This window comes from Rhinolophus sinicus, linkage group LG01, assembly GCF_036562045.2.
Source record: "Rhinolophus sinicus isolate RSC01 linkage group LG01, ASM3656204v1, whole genome shotgun sequence".
NCBI lineage: Eukaryota > Metazoa > Chordata > Mammalia > Chiroptera > Rhinolophidae > Rhinolophus > Rhinolophus sinicus.
The window spans coordinates 78,236,342-78,262,669 of NC_133751.1; the positions used below are offsets into that span (position 1 = coordinate 78,236,342).

The window sequence follows — 26,328 nt, forward strand, 5'->3', positions numbered from 1 at the left end:
ATACCTTTGAAAACGAAATTTTACCAATACTTTATAATCTCTTCCGGAAGATGAAAAAGGGAATATTTCCTAACTCATTCTATGAGGCCAGCATTACAATAACATCAACACCATACAAAGACATTGCGAGAAGAGAAACTCCAGGCCAATACCTCTCATGAACATAGGTGCAAAAATACTCAAGAAAAAATTAGCAAATTGAATCTACCGATATATAAAAAAGAATTAGACATTACGATCAAGTGGGTTTTATTCTGGTGTGCAAGACTGGTTCAACACTTAAAATCAAGTAATATAATTGTATTACATCAACAGGCTAAAGAAGAAAAGTACATGATGATATCAATCTATGCAGAAAAAAGCAATTGTCAAAACTCAAAATCCATTCATAATAAAAATAAAAAAACCCATTCAGCAAACTAGGAATAGAGGGAACTTTGTCAACTTGATGAGAAACATCTACAAAAAACCCCACAGCTAACATCATATATAGTGATGAGAAAGTAAAACCTTTCCCACTAAAATGAGAAACAAGGCAAGGATGTCCTCTTGGACCTCTTTTTTTCAACATTGTACTGGAAGTCCCAGCTAATGCAATATAACAATGAAAGGAAATAAAAGGCATACAGATTGTCCTGACTGGTTCCTTTTTATGGCTTCTCTGTCATTTTTTATGCATAATATCTCTTTGTTGAAGTTCTCACTGGATTCATCTGTTCTTCCCCTACATTCATTGAGTGTCCTTATAACCAGTGTTTTAAACTCTGCATCTGGTAGATTGCTTGTCTCTATTTCTTTTTCTGGAGTATTTTTCTGTGTTTTTTTTTCATTTGGGATATGTTTCTTTGTCTTTTCATTTTCGCTGCCTCCTTGTTTGTTTCTACATACCAGGTGGATCTGCTGCATCTCCCAGTCTTGGTACGGTGCCTTCTGTAGTAGGTGTCCTGTGAGGCCCAGTGGTCCATTTTCCCTGGTTACTTAAGATCCAGTGGTATCCTTGAACTTGTGTAGGTTGTGGGTTCCCTCCTATTGTATTTCAGTCTTGATTGCTGTTGGCACATCAGTGGGTGGAATTGATTCTCAGTCTGACTACCTGTGAGGACTGGCCATGACTAAAGCAGAGGAGCTGTTGTGTGGGGGCTGATTTCACAGAGTGATTTGCTGTAGCGGGTTTTGGTGCCTGCTGAGTCCACCCTTTGTTTGTGGAGCTAATTGGGTGGTGATCAGGTGTGATCTGAAACTGGGTGTGTTGGTTCTGGGGTCTCTTGGAAGGAGCTCTGGTGCTGGCCCAGGTCAGCTGCTGCCTATGTCCAGCCCAGGGAGCTACAAAGTGATCTGTGGTTGGCAGCTGCCTGTGCTGGGTATGGAAGTGCCTGGGAGAGACTAAGCTGTGAACTGAGGTTGGCTGCCAGTAGTGCTGGGCTGGGGGCTGTTTAGCAGGAGGTACAGGACAGCTACTGTTTGTTTGGTATTTGTGGACCTTTCAGAGATTTTAGGAGAGTCCACAGTGTGGATTGAGGCTAGCCAGTTTGTGAGTATCAGCCTTTTATTGGGTAACAGTGTGTTTTTCCCAGGACCCATCAGCTCCAAGTCAAGTCATTGTCCTTCAATCTAGATGTGGAGGGCGCAGCTCAGCTCCAAGTCCAGTTGCTGTTTTTAATCTTAGTTGCAGGGGGCACAGCCCACCATCCCATGGGTGAATCGAACCAGCAACCGTGTTGTTAAGAGCACGCGCTCTAACCAACTGAACCATCTGGCCGCCTCTAAATTTATTTTTGTGTTTTGATTTTTTGTAGGCTGTCTCTTTGTCAAAGTTCAGTGTGAGCTGTAAACTTAAGGTCTTCTCAGGTGTTTTTGGAGCCTGAGCCTTTTCCTATGTATTTGTGGTAACTTTCTGATTTCCCCCTTTCATGCATTACTTTTGAATGTTATAATCTTTAATGGCTGACTCCGCAAAAGGGAAAAAGAAAAATGAAGAAAAGAAAAAGGGGCACTGGCCCTTTAAATCTCTAAAAGTAACTTCCTCCCAGACAGGTGGGTCTTGTATGGGGAGGTGCAACCACCATGGCTGCCTCGTGTTCAAAGAGCAAGAAAAAGTGCTTTTAAGTAAAGGTAATTACAACCTGTTTTTACTCACAAAACTGTTGAAACCAAAGTGCGTGGCATCTTTTCCAATTCCATTTCTCCAAATCTGGGTACTGACTAGATGTTCTACAGTTTAGTTCAATCCTAACATTATCTACCTTGAGTTAGCCTCAGATCCCACAAGTTAAGGTCTCAGTCTCAGAAGACTGCACTCACTTCAGATGCCAGCAGCAAGTCCCAGGTAGTCACTAGAACTTCTGACTGACTGGCTATACATGGGGGTTCCCATGACCCCCTCTTCACGTTTGATAATTTGTTAGAATGGCTCACAAATCCCAGGAAAACACTTTCTTACATTTACAGGTGTATTATAAAGGATCCAACTCAGGAACAGCCAAATGGAAGCGATACATAGGGCCAGGTATGGCTGGGGGTGTGGAGCTTTCATGATCTCTGGGTGCGTCACCCTCCCGGCATCTTCATGTGTTCCCCAGAGACAGAAACCAAATGTACATTTCTCACTGTATCAGTACTAAACTATAAAACTTTTTCCTTCTCTTGTCTCTTTCTCAACCTGTCATGGTGTATTTTATTTACATTTATGTGTTCTAAGTACAGAAAAAGAAAAATTAAATTATTAGGATGAATTTTACCTTTCACCTTTATATTTATTGTGCACTGCTACTTTTATATGCAGCTGTAAGAGCATTGGACCTGTATGAGCACTTACCGAAATTATACAATTTATATTTCATAGTTTGTGTATATATATCTATTTTGTTCTTACTGTAAGAGTGGACATGTTGCACAAAACTAACCCAGCTGCTTTCATTTCACTTCTCGATACATCTGCATTCTACCAACACTTTCTATCTTTGGCATACTGATACGTAAAGAATGACTGAAAGTAAAAGGAACTGAGTTGTCTTATCATTCCCTTTCCTGCAGTGTCATCATTTTCACTGTAAGTGGTTGGCTAATATAGGAAAGTAACACCAGTAGGAAAGGATACAGTAGAGTACCTTGTATACTTGTGTTTCTTAGGATGCCATCTCTCCCTCTCCCTCTCCCTCTCCCTCTCCCTCTCCCTCTCCCTCTCCCTCTCCCTCTCCCTCTCCCTCTCCCTCTCCCCCTCCCTCTCCCTCTCCCTCTCCCCTCCCTCTCCCTCTCCCTCCCTCCCCCTCCCCCTCTCTCCTTCCCCCTCCCCCTCTCTCCTTCCCCCTCCCTCTCCCTCCCTGTGTGTGTGTGTGTGTGTGTGTGTGTGTGTGTGTGTGTGTGTGTTGGAACCACTGAATGGTCTGAATGAAAAGTGTAGCCTTTCAGGACTTTCAGTGCCTCTGCTTTGCCTTGTTATCACTGTGAATCTCATTGAACTCTCATACATGGTGAGACTATCAGAATTTTTTGTTCATGAACATCTCAAATATATGTGACTAGAACAGCCAGGAATCGTGGACACACGTATTAATATGATGAGTATCTTCTTAGCTCATGTGCATGCTCCATTGTACCATGAATTTCACTTACAAAACGCAGGTTCCAAGATGAAATTGTTAAGAATTTCAGGATAGCAATAGCAGAGCATTAAAAAAATGTGGGGCTTTGAGCTTAGAGCCCTGTATGCTGTGTGGATTACATGTTCATAAAGCTGGCTCTGGATGCAAGTGAGATACGATGGAAATGGGTACTAAGAGCAGCTTCAGATGAAAAAGAGGATCATCAATAGGTGGTTAAGAAACTTCTAGTATAGCTCAAATTAAATAGGTGTTATGGTTTGAATGTGCCCGCCCCACCCCAAATTCATATGTTTCAATCCTAATCCCCGATATGGTATTAGGGGCCTTTGGGAGGTGATTAAGTCATGAGAGAAAAGCCCTCATTAGTGCCCTTATAAAAGGGACCCAGGAGCTCTGTTGTCTTTCCTGCCATGTGAGGACAGTGAGAAGAATGCTAGCCATGGATGAGAAAGTAGGTCTCACCACATATTAAGTCTGCTGATGCCTTGATCTTGGATTCCCGTAGCCACCTGGACTATGAGAAATGCATGTTTGTTGTTAAGCCACCCAGTCTATGGTGTTTTTGTCATAGCAGCTTGAGTGGACTAAAACATTATGAAAGGGGACTAGACAGAGGTATGCAATTTATTCTGTTAACCATATGATTTGGGGATTCAAAATATTCAGTCAACTAGTGGTTTTAGTAGTACCTCAGAGTCCAAAGCAGTTAAGCATCAGTGGTTTAATTTCAAAACATCAGCTGCAGTATCTTTCTCATTCCAAAGAAGCTTGTTAAAGCATTTGGCCAGTTGCTAGGTAACAAACTGATGTACTGCGGTATCCCAGGCGACTACAGTAATAATTATTTTTTAGAGCCCTGGAAATTATTCTAATGGTTTTTCAATCCAAATTTTAGCTAAATGTACTTGTATAAATTAACAAAAATGTTACTTATTTAATTGTTTATAATTTGGCTTTAATAAAGAACACTAATAAGGTAGACTCATTTTCTTAAGGCAATATACATACTGGGGGTGCCAAAAAAAATGTATACACATTTTAAGAGTTGTTGTCTATGCTCAAGCAGTAGTTCATAATCAGAAGTGTCTGGACGCGAATGGTAACCACTTTGAGCACCTCTTGTAATTGCAGAAGTCAAATGTGACTTGTAGTCATCTTTGATTATCTATATATATTGATTATTACAATTAATACAGTATTTTCCTTTCTTAAAATGTGTATACATTTTTTTTGGCACCCTCTGTATTTTTGCACGCTCTTAATGGCTTTTAATTACTTTTACTGATGTACAGTTTACATATATATGAATTTTATGTGCATATTTTGGTGACAAATTTGCACGCTCATAGTACCACTACCACCACCACCACCACAATCTCTGGAACATCCAAAACTTCAAGTGCCCTTTCCCACGTATCCCTCAACCGACCCACTTACAACCCCAGGCAGTCATTGATCAACTGTCTTTTACTGTAGATCAGGTGTGTCTTCCTAGAATTGCAAATATATGAAAACAACAGTATGTATATTCTTTTGTGTGTGGCTTCTTTCACCAAGCTAATATTTTAGAGATGTGTCCATATTGTTGGATGTATCAGTAGTTCATTTCTTTTTGTTGCTGAATAGTATTCCATTATATGAAAATAGTATGTTTATCTGTTGCAGAGGAAAAGCTTTTCCTTTACCCTCTTAGATTCTATGTCTGGGCCTGAGGATTAAACTGACATAAAACAGATTAACAGGAAAAATGCATACACATTTATTTAATATTTTTATGTACATACAGGAACCCTTGTAGGAAAAATGAAGACTTGAAGATGTGTTTAGGACTGAGAGCTTATATACCTTTTTAACAAAGAACGATAAATTTGTGGAGAAGCGACAAGACAAAAAAAAAGGGTTAGTGCTTCTAGGTGCAGTAAATTGTTGAAAAATGACTAGAAATATGAGAGAAACTAATGGAAGATAAAGGTTATTTTAGATTTGTTTGTATAGATCCGTAGTGGTGTTGACTCCCAGTCTCCAGTGATAAAAATGTCTTCCTGGTACAGAAAGAACACCTTTCTCATGGGAAATTATATGACACACTTTTAGGTGGAAATGGAAGGTCAGACATCCCTTCCTGCAGCTGCTGTTTCTCAAGTGCCTTCAGCTCATAATAATCAATATGCCAAAGACGCTTATTTTGGGGTGTTATGTTCTTATCCCCTTCAGCTGGACATTTGGGTTGTTTCCATTTTGCGCTACTATGAATAAAATTGCTGTGAATATTCATGTATAAGTACCTGTATAGACATGTTTTCATTTCTTTTGGGTACATACTTAGGAAATGGATTGCTGGGCCATTGAAAGTATATTTTTAACTGTGTAAGAAACTGCCAGCTTTTCCAAAAATGATTGTGTCATTTTACATTCCCACCAGCAGTGTAGGAAACTTTTAGTTCCTCCTGAACCCTGACAACACTTGTATGGTCGGTCTCTTTTATCATCATCCCTGGTAATTGATGTATAGTGGTATCTTACTGTGGTTTTAATTGCGTTTCCCTGATGAATGATGATGTTGAGCATCTTTTCATGTGCTTATTGGCATTTTGTATCTTCTCTAAAGTGTCTGTTAAAATCTTTTCTTCCTCTCTGCCTTTTTTAAATGACAATCTTTTTTTTAAAGACCATAAGATAATATTGATGATATTGAGTACTTTTTCATGTGTATATTGGCCATTCATGTCATTTTTGTGAAATGTGTAACTCTTTTGTCCATGTAGAGTGAGAAAAAAACCCTTTTTCTCTGCCTTCCTAAATTCTCTGAATGGGGTTTTACAATTTAAACTGCCAAAATACAGGTTAATAAGAGAAAAACAGTTTATTAACACCTGTGACATGCATATATGGGAGAGGAACTCAAAGGAGTGGTTAGAACTTGGGTTTATGTAGCATCTTAACAAAGAACAATAAATTTCTAGAGAATTGACAAGACAAAGGAAAAAGGTTTGAGACTTCCAAGGATCGCAAACTGTGGGTTGGTAAATACGGGGGAAACTAATGGAAGATAAAACTTTTTTTAAGTAAGGCTTGTTCTGTAGATTTCATCTCTAGGCTGATAAGAGTGTCCAGTGCTAAATAGTCACAGCTTTCTTTTAGGCAAGTGGGGGATGGACGGAGAGCATTTATTGCCTTCTACTGTTTCTCAGTTATCTTCAGCTCAAAATAATACTTATGCCATAGTGACATATTTTGGGGTGGCATATTCGGGTTTTCTGTAACTATTTTTTGAAGGGCAAGAAATACTCTAAATTAAATTACGAATACAGAAACCAATTACTACCTTCATTGTAATTGTCACTTTACTGAACCAAAAAACAGGCTTTGAAATTTGAGGAAGGATTATTTTCTTTTGATTTCTGAATTTATGTAGCTAAGTTATATATTTAAGTCATATTTATGTATTCATTGAATGTTTATTCAGTTTTGCTTTCTTTTGAAAATTTTAACTTTAAGAAACTTCAAACTTTTATAGAATCACTAGTATATGTGCTTTTTCATAGAGAAATAAAAATAAAAAAAAATTTTCCCCCTGCTGTGGTTGTGCTGTTTTCCTACAACTGCAGGTTTTCAAATGTATAAAACAGTGCTACAGAAGAGACCTAGTATATTATTTAGTGGGAGTTGTAGTTTTAGACTCTTAAGTACATGGATCAGTGATTATTGCCCCTTGTAAATGAAAAGTAGAATAATGGTTTATAGCTTAGAAAGAGCTATTTTGTAAATAGATAATTGGATGGTTCTGAAAAGCCTAGCTAAGTTCTTTAGCAGAGATAATAAGTATATAGAATCTTGGGTTAGGTGGAGCTCTCCATTTAGCCGTCCTCTATTCTTTATGTTTACTGTAAAATATAATGCGCCTACCAAAAAGATGAATAAAAGACAAGCAGTTTAATAAATTATATATTATAAATTATTTTTTATAAGGCAAATATACTCATATAACCACCATCCTTGTACAAAATAGAAAACTATGCCAGAAATTGTCTTGTGCCTTTGCAGTTAGAACTCCTCTCCTCCCTTTTAAACTAACCTATCTTCTAGGTAACTTTCAGGGTACTACTTTCCTACTTTCTTGGAATAATATTGTCACCTAAGTTGTGTCTCCCTAAATGTTAAGTTTAAGTTTTATTTTGTCTGGTTTGAATATTGTGCTTCATTCTCAAGTTTCTATTTCAGTATCCATAGAAATCTTATGGCATTTACATATAGAAATTAAAAAATTTTTTACTTGAATAATTTTGGGAAAAAACATTGCTGACTTCTGTTTTAGGATATTATTAGTCAGCCAAATTACAATGAAGCCAAACATATAAACATGAAATAAGCGTTTTCCCAGAGAATCCAAATTGTTTTTTTCACTTAGAGCCACCCAATTAGAATAATTAGTAAGAACACCAGTGGTTATTTTCCAACATAAACACTTATTTGGTCTGGGTGAATAGGAAAATGACTTTTCCCAACATTGGATATTTTTAATTAAAATTACCATTTGATAATAATTTCCCAAATAATTTAGCAAATTACTAATAGTTAGTAGTATTCCCAGTAGACTAAAAGTATACCTTATATATTAAGATTTTATAAATATTTTCATTTGATCCTTTAGAATTTTGAGTTGTACAGTTGTAAAACCTTGTAAAAGAATAGTTTAATATCCTGAATGCAAAAAATACATATTCATTTCACTTGTCAATTGATAGGTTTTGGCTATGTAAACCTGAGCTGTTTACCATTCTTTAAAAAAAATTCGTTGACATCTTTTACATAAATAGTACTTGCTTAGTATAGAGAACAGATAAGACAAGTAGAAAACAGAAAAAAACAAAACAAAAACGATATGTGGACAGAACTGAATCCTTGAATCCAAGAAGCAAATAGAACACCTAATTACCTCAATCCCAACAGGCCTTCTCCAACGCACATTGTACTGAAGCTGTCTAAAATCAACGACAGAGAAAGAATCCTCAAGGCAGCCAGGGAAAAGAAGACGGTAACCTACAAAGGAAAGCCCATTAGATTATCATCAGATTTTTCAGCAGAAACTCTACAAGCCAGGAGGGAGTGGAACCAAATATTCAAACTATTGAAAGAGAGAAATTATGAGCCAAGAATAATATATCCAGCAAAGATATCCTTTAGATATGAAGAAGGAATAAAGACCTTTCCAGACATACAGAAGCTGAGGGAATTTTCTAATACACGCCCTGCACTACAAGAAATACTAAAGGAGGCTGTTCAATCACCATCAACAGGGACAATTTGTGGCAATCAAAACATAAAAAGGGGGAGAGTAAAGGCCTGAACCGAAATATGGCAATGGAGAAAGGAAGCATGCTGAAGAAAATGGAATACTCTAGGTATCAAACTTTCTTTTACATAAACTTAAGGGTAATCACTCAAAAAAAATCCAGAACTGAAATATATACTGTAATAAAAGAAGAAACAGGGAAACATCATAGAATACCACCACACAGAAATAATAGACAACAACAAAAAGGCAAAGAAACAATAGAGACACAGCCTTACCAGAAAACTAAAGATAGAATGAGAGGAAATCCTCACATACCAATAATCACCCTAAATGTAAATGGACTGAACTCACCAATAAAAAGGCACAGAGTAGCAGATTGGATCAAAAAACCAAACCCAACCATATGCTGTCTCCAAGAGACACAGTTCAGCTACAAGGACAAGTATAGACACAAAGTGAAAGGGTGGAAATTGACACTCCAAGCAAATGGTATCCAGAGAAAATCAGGTGTAGCCATACTGATATGGTGGCCAAGACATGGGAACAACCAAAATGTCCTTCGATAGATGAATGGATAAAGAAGTTGTGGTATATATGCACAATGGAATACTATTTGGCAGTAAGAAAAGATGATATAGGAACATTTGTGACAACATGGATGGATCTTGAAAGTATAATGCTAAGCGAAATAAGTCAGACAGAAAAAGCAGAGAACCATGTGATTTCACTGATATGTGGTATATAAACCCAAAACAACAAAAGAACAAGACAAACAAATGAGAAACAGAAACTCATAGACACAGACAATAGTTTAGTGGTTACCAGAGGGTAAGCGGGGTGGAGGGTGGTAGATGAGGGTAAGGTAGATCAAATATATGGTGATGGAAGGAGAACTGATTCTGGGTGGTGAACACACAATGGGATTTATAGATGATGTAATACAGAATTGTACACCTAAATCTATGTAATTTTACTAACAATTTTCACCCCAATAAATTTAAAAAAAAAGAAAAAAACTGATATTCAGCCACCTTAAAATTTAAAGTAGAAGATTTTAAGAGACTAATAATATTCCATTAAATGGCTTTATCGTGGTTTACTTAACTATTCTGCTGTTGCTGAGCATTTAAGGTTGCTTTTATTTAATTGCTTTTATAAATAATACCATGGTGAATAACTTTTCCCCGCTTCATGCGTAACTTCCCCCCCGCCCCCCATATGTCATACTTTTTTTGGTACGGGATTTCAGACATGGAATTATTTTGATGAGAATGTGACACTCATATATCCTTCATCTAGATTTACCAGTTATTAAGCTGTTTACAAATCTGCCTTCTCTCAGTCTCTTTTCAGACATGTATGTAACTGCATGTTATATACACACACACACATATATTGCATATATTGGGGGAACCATTTGAAAGTAAGTTGCAGACATCAAGGCACTTTGCCTCTGAATACTTCAGCCTACATTTCCTAAGGGCCAGGACATTCTCTTAACAGAATAACTACAATGCATTTTGAAGAAAATTAACAATGATTTCATATTGTCATCATATATAAAGTCTAGAATCAGAATTCCCTGAATGTCTCCCAAATACGTTTTATTATTTTTGTAAATCTAGGATCAAATTGCGGTTCATGTGTTATATTTTTTGGTTATTATGTCTCGTTAGAATAGCCCTGCCTTTCTCTTTTTTAAAAAACCATGACATTGACTCTTTTGAAGAATCCAGGCCAGTTGTCTTGTAGAATGTCCTACAGTTTAGATTTTTATGACCTATCTGGTTTTGTCCTTATGATTACGTTCATGTTGCATTCTTTTAAGAATACTTCATAGCTGATGTCATTTGCTTATTGCAGCATATCGATACATAATGTTTGCTTGTCCCACTGTGGGTGCTCCTACATTTGATCACTTGCTTAAGGTGGTAGCTGCCAGATCTCTCCATTGTAAAGGTGGCTTTCTCCTTTGTAATTAATAATCACTTGTGAACCTAATTATGTTTGTATTGTGCTGACACCAAGGTGGCTGAGTACTGATGGAAAAGAGTCACAAGACAGAGTATATTTGTGACATAAATTCATGATTATTAGTCTCACTAGATTCCTAAACTGCAAGATAATCCTGTGTTTCTCTAGTTAGGTTGTGTTCGCTCTCACCACAATGATGATTTGAAACCTTTCCTCTTCTCAAGGCTGTATTCCTAATACCTTCATATTAATTTGGAAAGATGATCTTGGTTTCTTCTACTTCTTGGAAGAAGGAAAGGGGTGCCACTTCTTCCATGATAAACCAGCATGGTGGAGCAGTTAAGAGTGCTAGCAATAGAGTTGAGAGTGTATGGTTCTGGATCCCACTTTCACTAACTCACCCATTTTACTGTGGGCTTAGTTATTGGGTATTCTATCTTGGTCTTCTCAATTGCAGAAGAAGAACTACCATTGTATCTCAGTGTAGTTGTGAGGATTAAATGAAGTAAATCATTGTAAAATGCTTGAGTAGCATAGTGCCCGGCATATTTTGCATATTCAATAAATATTAGCTCTTGTTATGCCATTTCTTAGGAAACTTACTGTGTTAATTATTCTGTCTCCTGTATCTCTAGCCTCTCCTACTCTGTTGACCTCTTTCCATAAGCACTTAAGCTTTCACAGACGTTTTCTATCTTAAGCTAACTAACCAACCAATAACTAAGAAACCTTTCCTGTACCTCCCATCTATCTTCAGCTTTTGTCCTATATCCTCTATTCACAGCCACATGTCTACTGTCTACATTTTTTTGTTTCCCTTTCCTCCTTTTTCTCATCCCACTGTGTTCTGGTTTCTGCTCCCAGCATTCCACTAAACTACCCCTGATAAAGTCACCATTACCTCTCTAAATTCATTTTTTATTTCCCTTTAACCTTAGTGCTTGCATTTCATTCTTCATAAAAGATCAAGGTGATCGTTTAAAAATGCAGCTCTGATCTCATCATTCTCTTGTTAAAACTAGTATAATAGATTTCTATCGTTACTGATATAAAGTCTCAAATTCTAAATATAGTTCACAAGGTCCCGCCTAACTGCCCATCTTTATCTTGTACAGATTTCCTTTTCACTCTAAGCACTTGAACCAGGCAAGTTCTTTAATTTCCTTGAACAAACGTTACTTATATATGAGCCATTTGCATTTTGTCCCCCTTTTTGGATAACTCTCCATTTTACACCTGTTTCTTTTGGATAGTGCCTATCCTTTGAGGTTTCAGCTTCAGTGTTGTATTCTCAGTAAAACTTTCCCTCACCTGGTTCAGAAAGGGTGCAGCCATCTGTGTTTTGTCTTAATACCACTCATCAGAATTGTAATTAAATAACTAATTGGGTAATTCTTCTCTGGTAGGTAAGCTCCATGAAGGCAGGAACTGTAACCACCTTGTTCATTGCCGAATCTCCAGATTCTATTAGTAGAGTTGTTTGTTAGCTGCTAGCAGGTAGTCAGTATTTGTTGAAAGGGTGAATTATTCTTATTCACTTAGAGAGATGTCACTCATCTCTTTATTCGTTCTAAAACCTCTAGATTATTTTTTTTAAAAACTCAGATTGTTTGGCGTTCCAGTGCATATTATGGAGGTTGCCCTGAAGACTTGTACCCCCTCCTTCCAGATGGTTTGAAGATATAGCCCCAAGTAGCTGCTGTAAACAAGTGATTTCTTTGAAATCTGTTTTATTTTTAAAATACACGAGCACTTTGCTTTCTGTTTCTTAATATTCTTATGTTTGTTAAATAAACAACCAAACTGCCTAAAACTGGTACCAGGGAGGAGGATAGACACTCTTATGATTAAACATTTCCTATTCTTTAAGTCATTCCTCATTTGACATTGTTTCAAGTCTACTTGGTAACCTGTTTACACTACTGCAAAAGCTGTATTCCAAGGTACCAGAACTGAACACAGTTCTTCAAGTATTATTAGCACAAAGATGTATTGAAGGAGTAATGGGCAAAATGTAATGAGACAAACTGACATTTATCAGTTTTACTCTTGAAATTGATACAGGTACAATAAAAGGAAATGTTTTAAATTGACCTGTTTCTAGAAATAAGGTAAAATTAAATCTATATCTTAAGACTGTATAAGCTTAAGACGGTAGATGATGTACTGTTGCACTCTTAGTTTTAACATTGTTTTCCAAATCAACAAATGCTAAAAGAAGAACAAATTTTTAGTGCAGGAAGTGGTTGCCTCTGTGAAGAGTTGTGTGTATTGTGTATTGTTGTTCCACTCACAGTGTGAATAGGCATAGATGGGTTACTAGGAATCCAGCAGCTGTACATGTATGTGACTACAGTTGTAGCATACTAGATGGAATTCTGAAGAAAATCCCAATTTCAGTGAAATAAGCTTTACTTTTTAATATATGTTCAAGAATGGTTAGACAAATGTTTTACTTATGATATTTATTATTCTAGTTAATTGCTTGAAGAACTGAATTTAGAATCCTTGGAGGTTTTCATTTCTTATAGCTTGTGATGACTTCATGTATTATACAATGTTTAGTACTGTATGTATTAATTATTTGTGTGTGTAACAGGCAACTCAAAGTTATGTTGACGAATGTCCTATGGACGGATTTAGGACGAAAATTCAGAAAGATCCTACCTAGAAACGATGCTAATTTATGTGATGCCAACAAGGTGCAATCAGACTCATTGCCTTCGACATCTGTTGACAGCCTAGAGACATGTCAAAAATTAGAGCCTCTTCACCAAAGCCTTAATTTATCTGAAAGGTATGTTGTTCAGTATTGATTTTGTTCAACTCACCACGTTTTGAAATAATAATATAAGTCCAAATTCTTAAAAATGAGATTGTTGTTGGAAATGATCTTTAAGAAAATCTGCATATGCAGGTGTGACCCAATGAAAGCAAATCTTAAAGCTGACCATCTTAATTAATAAACTTTGTGATCATTCTGTACTCCATTAAGTAGATTAACAGAATTATTTTTAAGAGCAAGTATCAGTACATTTAATTTACTTCACAATTTGATTCATGTATGCACACTTTTAGAGATTCATTTATGATATAAAATGAAGAGATGTATCTAGATAGGTAATGACCTAGATGAAATAACATCTAAAAGGTATGTTAAAGATGCAGAAAATAAAAAAGATAAGTTAACATACCTTTCAAATGTTATTTAATCTAGGTCCTTACCACTTTTGACTTTTTTGAGTTTTCTTTTTAAAAGAGGAGATGATGTTGAAATATTGCTACCAGATCTTTAATATAAGCATGCAGTTTAATTTTGAAAAACAACAAGACAAGATTTGTTTTGTATTTTTTAAAATAATTGTGTATGGAGTTTGGGGCTGAAAACTAGGAATTAGTTCTGGGAAAATTTGATCTGTAACATAATATTTTTTAATGTATTTCCATTTACAGTTTTAATCTTTAAATTAATAGTTTTTGGGGGAGGTGCTTTGCTTTCATTTGGAATAACCTGTCATTAGCTAGATAGTGCTTTGGTTATAGGGTCTGTAATCTGAATGACAGTGTGTAAGTGTTTTAAGCCAAGATTCGGATAAAAATCACTAACTTTCAACACTTATTTAAAAAATAAAAGTAGAACTCTGTCAAAACATATGAACATAATATTATACATTAATTTTAAAAAGGATACGCCTTTTAAAAAGGCAAAAACATAAAAAGCTAAGTAATGAGAATCTCCTTACTAGATCATACCTGATGTAAATTTAACTTTCTAAAGTATCCTAAATTTATAGAGTCAGACAACTTAGCTTCAGTAATTATGAAGCAGTTTGCTCTCATTGTTCTGGATGCTAGCATTTTCCCTTTTTAGTATGGGTGAATTATTTCTTTATTGTGCTGATAGATCTAAATAAAGGGGCTACTTAAAGGAATGGCCCTTCTAAGTCCTTTGACTATTTTGAAAAGAAGCCGCAACTCATCAGTCCTCTCATTTTCTTTTCAACTAGAACAGTGTGATTAGAATAGTGTAATGTTCCATCCTTTTACAAGAACAGTTTTTTCCACCAGGAATTGTTAGCTAGATTATGTGTTCATGAAATTTAAATGTAATATGAAGAGTCCCAATAAGAATCTAATTTGGTTTTTACTGTGTATGTGTGCCTTTCTTTGATTCGCTTCCTGGGGTGAACAACCAGCTAGTCTAGACCTTGTCCCTCAGCTCCAGGTGTCCTAAAGTTACCTTGTTCAAAGTGAATGCGTCATCTTTGTTTTTAGACTTGTTCTGAATCTGTATCCCCTCCCTGTCTGAGTATATGACTCTGTACACTCAGTTCTCCAAATTAGAACTTGGAATTGTCTTAACTCCTCTTTTTTCTTTACCCGTCATAGCCAGTCATCTATCATGTCTAGTTATTTTTACCTTGTAAGTCTGAATATGATCTCTTCCCTAACTTTATTGACACTGCCTCAGTTCAAGCCCTAGTAACTTTATGCCTTTAATACTATGATATATTACTACGATTGTAACTGGATTGGGCTTCCTGTGCATAGTCTTTTCCTTCTTGGATATTTCCCTATATTGTTGCCAAAGTATTCATTCTCAAAGGCAGATATTACTTGTCACTTTCTAGTTTAACATCTTTCTGTGACTCCACATAACCTTCATTATAAAGTTTAAACTCCTTAGCTTGGCATGTGGGGTCCTTAATGATCTCACTTTTGCCTGTCTCTAGCCTTTCATCTGTTCACTCCTCCATATTTGTACTGTGTTTTAGACTTAGGGAACTATTAGTAGCGGACTGAATGTATGATACCTCTGAGCTCATGCTGTTTGTTCTCTTGTAGGCAATCCACCTTTTAGCTTTTATTACTGACTTCCATTGGTCTTTAACATTGAGCTCATATGCTATCTTTTGGGAAGTCTTCCTTGGTTCTACTAGCCAGTCCACTGCATTTTGATCCCTTTCTTTATCTTGCTAACAAACCTGTTCATATATCATATAACTCATTACTCTATATTGCAGTTTCTATTAGGTTGGTGCAAAAGTAGTTGCAGTTTAAAAGGTTAAAAATAATTGCAAAAACCGCAATTACTTTTGCACCAACCTCATAGTTTCTCTACCTCCCTGAGAGTAAGCTTCATGAGGGCAGGGGCTACATTTTATTATATTTTTTTTATATTCGTAGTACCTAGCACAGTACTGGACCCATACTGAATGCTCAGTAAATGCTTGCTGAATACAAGTAAGAGATTGCTTCTCAGCAAAGTTATATTTCCAGTCTTTTTGAGTAGGGAATGTAATTTCCTCCATTAGAACCAATTATTTGCTCTGTAATTTTGGTGGATATAAAAAAAGAACAGGAAAAGAGATATTATAAGCTTCAAATAAGTAAATTGAAAACTGTTTAGGTTGTGGCTTTGGATAGATGTTTTCTGTCTGGGACTTGCTATCTGGAATAGGAGACTTATACATTCTTTAATCTTTGCTTAACATTTATTCATTCATTCTTTCATTCACTCATTGAAGGAGAGCGCAGCTCACAATGGCCCATGTGGGGATCGAACCGGAAACCTTGGCATTATCAGCACCACGCTCTAACCAACTGAGCTAACGGGCCACTCCCAGTCTTTGCTTAACTTTGACAGGATGCTTTTTGTTTTATTTTTATCTTACTTAGCTAGGATTTCATCATTTCAGAAAGATGAAAGGGAGAAAAAATTATTTTTTGTTTTAAATTTTATCTTGGAGTTAATTGTCGAGTAAACCAAAATTACTCATTCAATTCCAGAAATGGCATTTTGTTAGAAATTTTATTCGCATTCTGGGATCTAAAGGTAATGATCTAAGTATGTTGCCTTTTATGGGAGGACAATTTAGCCTTTTATTTCTGGATAAGATTGAGAAGAAAAATAAGTTATAAAAAAAGTATCAAGAGTTTTAGAAATATTAAACTAGTAGTATGTGGAATGCACAAATTTCTTCTTAAATAAGTAAACCATATTTTAGTGTAGGTTTTATCTCCGTATGTGGTTTTATAGCTATTTTCTTGGGAGAAAATTTCTAGATACTTATGAACCTTGTTTCAAGTGGCAAGAAAGAGCCTGGTGGGACCAACCACAAGGCTTTTGAGAAGATAAACCATCTTTCTCCTGCTTTCATCAATTGGCACCAGAGATTTTTAGAGAAGTATAGAGACAGTATATACCCATATTTCATTAAGAAAAAGTAGAGCCTGGTTCTTGAAGTTTCCCTAAATGGTATAATTATATTTATTCATATTTTTCTTAAATTTACATATGTTTGAAGTTTTTAAAAAGTACATATTCCAGATATGGTGATGGTAAGACTTTTTTGATACTACAGTATTTCTATCACCTTAAGGTTTCTTTAAGCCAGCAATATTTTACTTGAGTGATAATTTATTCACTTAAAATTTAGCTTAGTAAAAGAGCAAATTTAGAAAATTGTGAATGCCTTTAATAAAGTTCTTCAAAAATTTATTTTTTTCCTCTACATAGCTTAGGAATGGATTTATGAGAACTTTATTAAAACATTACATAGTACAGTTTTAGAAAAGCATTCATGTAAGTTATACCAAAATGAAAACTAAATTAGTATTATAATTTTTTGTGCTTCTTGTATTATAGCTTTATTACTAAATGTAATTATGTTATCTTTCAACAAGGGCTTTATTTCTTTAAAAATTTGTTGTTGACATGAAGTTTATGTTAATAGCTCTTAACAGTTTTTCAGATTTACTCCCATTTGTTAAATTCTTTGAATCTTACATTTACCTTGCTACGTATGCAGGGAAGACACCTACAATTTGTAATTAAGAAAATTAAGAATCAGAAAAAATAACCATGCAGAGACACAGTCAGTAAATGGTAATACTTCTCAGGCCAGTATACTTTCTGTATTATACTTTCTGCATTTCTACTTACTGCATTATAAAATGTTGTTTCTGCTTTGGTTTAACATACTATATTTTTAAGTGTGATTTCAAAACATTGTTAAATAAATTCTGTTGTATTTTACTGATACTATTTACATACTTTGGAAAAAAAATTGGATAGACTGTGTGAAATGACAATTTTTAGTCCTTCCTTCAATATTGAAATAGTATGAGAGATGAACATTTATATATTTCTTGTAAAAATTCCGACTCTCTTGAAATGGGGTTATCCTTAGAATTTCCATGGCAGTGCTCATTTATATAATTGTGCACCAAAAGATAGCTTTGGTATTATGAACTTACAAATCTATAAAGTCATCACTTTACAGATGTGTATTCTGTAAGAGTGTCACACAAAGCTTTTTGTTTCCTCAAGGTACTCAAATTGGGTAAGTTGTCAATAGTTGATGAAAGATGATTGGGCTACGGCTCTGTTTTATGAAGAATTGGGTATACTTATAGGCATTGATAGCTAATTAGGTATTTTTGTAATAAGATATTTTCATCAAGATTGGAGAATATGGTAAATTATGACAATTGAGCACTATTTATAAGAGGATAATTTATAACTTTGAGCAATACTTCAATAATAGGAAAATTAAAGTGAATTTCTCTTTATTGTGTACTTACTATGTGCCAGGACTTGTGCTAACTGCTTTACAGCTTAACAACTGAGTAAGGTAGATATTATTCTCCCCATTTTAGAGATGAGATCAATGCTAAGAGGCATAAATTAAGGTAAGTAATTTGCCTAAGGTTATATACAGTTATTAGGTACTAAAATCAGATCCTGACCCAATGTTTGTCTGACTCCAAAGCCTTTGCTCTTAACTCCTGTGCCATACTGCTTTTTACTCTAATGAATTTTAATTTTTTCCCATAAGTAAAGTAGGAATTGGACTTTAGTACATATTTTATATGATATCTAATTTCATTAATGTTTAAATATTCTGTTTGTTCTTTAATTTTTTCCTTGTGGCATTTATTCACATAGTAATTGAGTGCTTTCTAATTGGAAGGCATATTGTGGTAGACATGCTGAGATAGTTCCTTAAATCTTCTGACAGCTTCAGAGTCCCTCTAGGGCTCTTGTGCTTTAAAGATGTGGCTTCTGCTGCTTGGTATACAATCTTTCAACTAGTTTTGGGTGAATTTTGAAAATTTTCTAGGAAAGACTTTTAGCTATTTGTTTAACTTAAAAGGTCTCATTTATCCTCTAAAGTTCTTTTTTCATATCTCTTCTTTGCTTTTTCTTTCTTTAGCAGCAAAACAAATCATGTAAAATTTTATTTTTACTTAAATATTACGGTTTCTGGGTTATCTTTTATTATGGGACACATTTTAGAATTTAGTAATGATAGGGGAACGTAAAAATAATATTTCATCAATTCTTAAAATGAGTTATCAATTTAGTATATCAGATTCTCTCATCTCTTAAAAGTAAGTAAAATTTTATTTACACTATAATATTTATCTGGGACAAAAACAGTTCTAACCTGAATAAAATTTTCTCTGCTAACATTCCTGTATGTTTCCTAAAGTACTGAGAACCACAACTGAGTTTCCTTTAATGATTCATTTCATAGCAATTGCTAGTGTGAAGTCAGATAAAATAAATCTTGAGACTACTTACTAGTCCTATATTGTCCCCATTACCACTTCAAATCCAGGATATTAAGGAGGGTTCTGTCAGGCATCAGATGTACAAAGCAGACAATAATAAATATTAGGTTGTCGCAAAAGTAATTGCTGTTTAAAAGGTTAAAAATAATTGCAAAAACTGCAATTACTTTTGCGCCACCCTAATAGGATCCTTAGAGATTTAAATCATACGAGGAGGTCCGAAAATATCTCTGCCCTCCCCTCCTCATAATTAGTGGTTGTATTAGATGGCAGACTTTCTTTCCCTTCTTCTGCACTTAAACTCTGAGTTCAGGGAATTGTATTTACTATTCATCTTTGGTTTTAGATCATATATGCTTCTTAATTATCGCAATACTTTTTTGTGGTGGTTGTGCTGGAAGTGGATATTTTAAAAGATCTGAAGTATTGACAGAAAAGCTTAGTTATTCGGATCCTTTGGCAAGTTACTACTGAGACACAGTGTAATGGAATAAAATTAACAAAACCAAAAGATAATAAATAGGCCCAGGTTCTTTTACTAGGAAGAGTTACTTATACTTGGGCGAGATTTAACTTTTCTGAGCTTTGAGTTCTTCATGTTTAAAATAAAGAGAAAACTAAATTATTTTAAAATTCTCCGAAGCTCTGAAATTCTATGCTGTGTGGAACATAGTGAAAAGAACATAGTGCTTCTATGGAGGGAAAATAAAAGAGTACCTCTCTTAAGTACTACAGCAAATATTATATATGTAAATATATATATGTAAAGTGCTGCTAGTGACACATTGATAACAGCAATATGAAAACTTAAAAAATGCAGTAACAAGAGCTGAAAAAATTAGAAAAATTTGGTTTGGGCCAGCCAGTTCAGGCCAAATGATAGCCTTGTGGGCACATGTAGTGTGGCAAAGTATATCAGTTCATAATAACAACTGGCCAACCAAGGAAAGATTATACTATCCTCTTCTGTTTAAGAAGACACTGGGCCTACATAGTACATTTGCTATGAACCCTGCCAATTTAAAAAGTTTGGAGTTTTAAAAATACACTTTAATTTTCTAAACATAATTTAATTTATTGACTCTTTCCCTGATGCTATTATATACAGCATATACAGAGGGTGCCAAAAAATATATACACATTTTAAGAAAGGAAAGCTATTAAAATTGTAATACTCAATATATACTGATAACAAAAGAGGAATACAAGTCACGCTGGACTTCTGCATTTCCAAGAGTGCTCAAAGTGGTTACCATCAGCGTCCAGACACTTCTGATTACGGCGAACTACTGCTTGAGCAACATTGACCAAAGTGTCCACTTGTATACATTTTTTTGGGACCCCTGGTATATTGCCATCAGTATATGCGCTGTTTCATATAGGAATTTGTCATTATCATATGTGCAATCTGAATGATGTCTTTCTTGTTGGATTTAGCATTTGTCATTTTTCAATTATAAATACATAATTACTTATCAAGGGCCTTTATATTGAATGATAAAAATAAAGATTTCTTGAATTGGTTTGTAGTAATCTGTGTTTTTAATAATGACTGAGAAAGAGAAAGCATTTTTTGAGAAAAATTATTTAAAATTTAAAGCACCCAACAGCATCCATTCTTACAGTTAAAGCCATTGTGGTGGCAAGCTAATCTATGCCAATTTATAATACATAAGTACTTATAGAAACAAAAAACAGAGTGTTCATCCAAAAATTTTAGTATTTACAGGTTGATTTCTAGGATGGTATAATTTTATAGCCTCCTTGTGCTAAGATGAAAATGTTTGAAAACTCAACTTCCTAGAATATATTTTTTACTGCAAACTTCAGTACAGTACAGTGTTTGTTATTTTGTGTGACAGGATACCCAGAGTTATATTGACGAATGTCCTGGGAACGGAGTTAGGAAGAAAATACATAAAGACCTCTCCTGTAACTGAGGCCAGTTTGGGTGATACAGACAACTTGCAATCAGAGCAGCTTTCTTCATCATCTGATGGCAGCCTAGAATCTTGTCAAAATCTAATTCCTCACAAGAGCTCCTTTTTATCTGAAAGGTATGTTTAGTGGTAACTTCACTCAGAATAAATATTACACTTCTTCTCATGAGCCCTCCTCTCTTCCCTCACAGATATGTCTGTTAAATGTGAGGCAAATGTGCTCTGGTGGCTAGTATGACTTTTCTGTCCTGGTGGCTGGAATGGGTGTTGGAACCAACAGTCCATGGCTAATAATCAGTTTCAAAACGTACTGGTCACTCTTCTTGTGTTTTGGGAAAATGGATGCAGACTCTTAATGAAATTTAGTTACCTATTTTAGCATTTCATTCTATTTGTATAGTATAATTGAAATCCATTCCCCTGACATCTGTCTATTCCTCCTCCTTTTCTGTCCTATCCACTCATCTGGCTGGCCAGCTGTCCGTCCATCTATCTGTCTGTCCATCCATCCATCCATCCATCCATCCATCCATCCATCCATCCATCCATCTTGTCTTATTTACTGTTTTTGTATCAGATTCTAGAACTGTACCTGGCACATAGTGCCCAGTAAATATTTGCTGAATGAATGGCTGAATGTATTCCTCACAAAAATGGATTGAGTCAGTTGAATTCCATTAGTAAATGTGGCTTACTGTGTCATCATAAGAGAAATGGAAATTTGAAGTTGCATTTGTTTTAAGTTCTAGAAGAGGCTCACGAGGGGACTGTAAAAAAGAAAGAAATTGTGGGAAAAAGCTAGGGGATGTCAGTTAGTAAATACCAAAAGATCTTTTAACTTTCATTTTTATCATGAACTTCTCTTTTTAATTTTCTGCTTTCAGCAAGTAGAGTAAATACTTTTTATCTGAGTGAAAAATTATTGATCCAGTCTTAATGTTTTTTTTCACCCTGAACCATCCAAAGGTAACTTCTAGTTTGCATTTCTCTTATAAGCCTAATTACATTAAAGAATATTTATAAATGCCTCTTTAAAAATCTATAACAAATTTACATTTCTAATACATTTTATTTTTATAAACTATTTCTTATGAAATTAAAAAATTTTATGAATTTTTCTCCTTTTGGAAAGTATATTATGTTTCACCTACGTTCTGCTTAGTGACTTATCAGTGATAATTTTAACTTTACACTTTATTTGATCTCTTTCTGAATTCTTTGAAAAAAAATGAGAGTTTTAGTGACATTATCCAGTTACTAATAAATGTAGTTAAATAAATACATGTAGTTAAAAAATATAAATGTAGTATAAATAAATGTAGTTAAAGGCTGTATAGTTAAAGATATTAGAAATACATTTATCATTTTATACTATAGGTGTTTATTTCAGACCATGAGCACCTTTAGGAGAGATATCATGTGTTATTTGCACTTTTACTCAGTGCTTATTAGCTCAATACATTTTGAATTTTGTGTACTTGAGTTAATGTTTATATCAATTAACCTTGAGCTTTGGTTTCCCGAATTTTAAAAACAGAAATAATTTTGAATGACCTTTCTACCTCACAAAATTATTTATTATCTCTCTTAAATCTCACATGTGAGAATTCTTTGTGCACATAAAATATATTAATAAAAATATTATTACTGAAGGCTTATGTAAGACTTATGTCATTTGAATTCCATGGTAACAGTACAGCATAAGTGGTGATTTACCATGAAATTACAGTTACCATGGAATTCAAATGACATCAATGCACATTCTGAAAAATAATGTGTTCTGAAAAATAGCACTAATTGTGAGGATTCTGTGAAACTATCATATTAAGTCTGTACTTTTCAGGCTTTATACCAATCTGGGGATAAGGTTTAATAATAATAGGTCTAAAATTTCTGGATGTTTGTAAAATGTATTCAGTAAAAACTCTAACTCTCCCCAAGTTCTTTTTAAATAGTTATTGTCAACAAAAGTTTGCTGCCATCAAGCTAATGTTGATAGGAGTCCCCAATCTGGGGTGCAGAAAGAGGAGAAACTATTCAAGTGAACAATTTGAAAACTGGGGAAATGCAGCCTCCAGTGGAAAAAGTACATTCTACAGAGACAAAGGGGAAGCCGTCTTTTAGAGATCAAGTTCCCACTTGACAGAAAAAAAATATGGTCCATTTTTATGCAAATGAGGAATCCATGTAGCACAGTTCTGATTGGTTGTGATTGCACATTCTGATTGGTCTTTATGGAGCAGCTCTGATTGGTGAATATAACCACAAATGGGGATACAACTGCATAGTTCTGATTGGATGGGGCAGGTATCATTCCATTGGTTGCAAGATGATACCAGGAAGTCTTGTATAAGGGTTGGCACAGATGCAGGAGCATAGTGCAGGGAGCTGAAAGTTCAGTCTGTAGCTTTCCCCTGAAATGCAGCATGCGTGAGAGGCTTCGGTTGGCAATGGCTGCCAGACTCTCTAGTTATGAATTCGTTTCCAGTTAAACACAAGATGTCCTTCAAAATTTCCAGGTGGTATTTGATGTGAGCCCTGAGAAATTATTCTGTTGATGGTAATTTTTTTATTTATTCTTGCAATAGATATAGACTTTGGAGACAAACATCTGGATTCAGATCTTAGCAGTACTTCTAACATGCTGACTTACCTTAGGCAAGTTACTTATTCTGTGTATAAAATAGGGATAGTAATGTACACCTTATAGAATTACTGTGCAGATTTAAGGAGATGACCTATGTAAAGTCCCTGGAACTTAGTAGGTGATTAATAAATGGTAGTCATTATTTTTATCTCTCTTATTACTACTGATAATCAACAAGCAATTAAAGGCTGTTGTAGCTGATGCTACTGAAATCTTCTATGGTGAGGATGACAGTATCTTATCCTGAGATTATGGCTATCCCTCTTGCCATTACAAGTGCTGCCAAGGCAATTGTCACAGCCATACTAGTATTACCATTTGGTTTAAGGCAGAGTACTACGCTCCTTAAACCAAGCTTTAGTTCTCTCCTCCATTAAAACGAGTTCATTTTGTGGAGAATCCAGAGTGCTCTGTAGAAATAAATTGCAAATATGGCCATACCATCACTTCAGTTGATGGGCCCCATTGGAACTCAAGTACAGTATGAGTACAGCGTAGGCTCAAGGATGAGACTCTTGTAACCAATCTTCTCCCAGTCTGCCTGTCTCAAAATCAGGAAGAGTAAATAAAAATTATTTATTAATAGATTGTCTCAGGAGACATGATGTTCTGACATTATTGTTATCCTGTTATTGTAGAGAATGTGATGCACACTCTAACTCTTGTTATGAAGATATAATGTTAAGAAGCAACTAAAAATTGGTGGGTAAAAGAATGGAGGCTAGGACTGAAAACTGAGGAGGTTTCCTCTGAAAACCTAGCACTTACGCCTTTGATGATGTATATGGAAAATGTTATGTAAATGCTAAAAATCTTACTTTAGCCTTAGCCTGTCTTTAGTGTTTGGAGCTGTTATTACTGACAGATAACCTGAATGGAATTTTGTAGGAAAAAAAACACCTTGTGTTTTATGCCAAAAATAAAGGAATAATAGAAAACACCAAGAATGAGTAGAAAATTTAAATTAATGTGGTCTCCATGAAGAAGCATATTTGTTTTTTCTAGATGAAAATTTATTATTTTAACATACAGATACTTATTAACTTTTATATTAATCCTGTAACAACTTTTAACTCTTTTAACTAGTATTTTTATTGTCTTTATTATGATATTGCACTGTGATTAATGCCATACCTGTCTTTAACTTACTTAGTACAGGCTTGAATTGCAGCTCTGGCAATTTGAATTCGCTTAACTTCTTTCTCTATACTTAAGTTTACCTCATCTGTAAAATAAAATAATAATACCTAAATATGATGGAAGAGTAATAAGAAAATCAGCTTTTCTTTTAATTTGATAACTTCCGCATCAGTACATAGAAATCTTTTTTTATGTATATGTACTTCCTTATGAATGGACATTTACGATATTTGTCATTTTTTGTTTGTATACCAATGCTACAGTAAGTGGATTATCAATATGTCTTTGTATATTTATTCTTCTCAATCTTTATATTGCCATTCTACATTTTAACCATAATTAGGTGTTATTAAAAATTTTTTGATAGCATGTTGGGGAAAATAAAATAGTTGTTTTCATTTCAATTATTTTTTATTTTTAGTAAAGATGGATTTTTTTATTTATTATATGAGTTTTTAGTTTTCATATGTATTGGGGTGTTCCATCTGTTTTTTATTGATTTGTAAGAATTCTTATTAGAATTCTTATTAGAGGTATTAACTCTTTGCTGTATTTGTTGCAAATTTTTTTCAAGCTTCCTATTTGTAATTTTACTTTATTTGTAGTATCTTCTATAGTATAGAAATTTAGAATTTTATTTTGTAAAATCTGTCAGTGTTTGATATATGTGTTTTGGTTTATTCTTGGAAAGATCTCCTCAACCCCAAGTGTCGAAATAGGTCAGTCAACTACTGTTTTAATTTGTGATACTTTATATGAGGTATCAGATCTAGAATAACAGTCTGGAAATTACTTTTCTTATTGAAGTTTTGATTCCTCTTTTGCATTTCTGTAGTTTGGTTTAAATGTCTATGGGTTGTTTTCACCCTTTGGCTATTGTGAATAACACTGTTATGAACATTGGTGTGCAGTGTATTTCAGTATTTTTTAAAATAATTTTTTACTTTTCAATTACAGTTGACACACAATATTATATTAATTTCAGGTGTACAGCATGGTGATTAGACATTTATATAACTTACAAAGTGATCATTTCAATAAGTCCAGTACCCATCTGACACCATATATAGTTATTATGATACTACTACTATATTCCCCGTGCTATATTCTACATCCCATGACTATTTTGTAATTACCAATTTGTATCTC

The 26,328-nt window shown here is 34.7% G+C and overlaps 1 protein-coding gene across 7 annotated transcripts in view; it reads left to right on the top strand.

Moving 5' to 3' along the window:
• SENP7 (SUMO specific peptidase 7) overlaps positions 1 to 26,328 on the top strand; it is a 115,601-nt gene that overhangs the window by 33,535 nt on the left and 55,738 nt on the right. For 4 of the 7 annotated variants that reach the window (XM_074332581.1, XM_019711204.2, XM_074332590.1 and 1 more), the window contains 2 exons: positions 13,472 to 13,669; positions 21,315 to 21,509. The exons of 1 other annotated variant lie outside the window; for it this stretch is intronic. In XM_074332581.1, the coding sequence (XP_074188682.1) occupies positions 13,472 to 13,669; positions 21,315 to 21,509 (393 nt within the window). The remainder of the gene's footprint in view (positions 1 to 13,471; positions 13,670 to 21,314; positions 21,510 to 26,328) is intronic. 2 more of the 7 variants (XM_019711206.2, XM_019711205.2) reach the window with 2 other exon arrangements.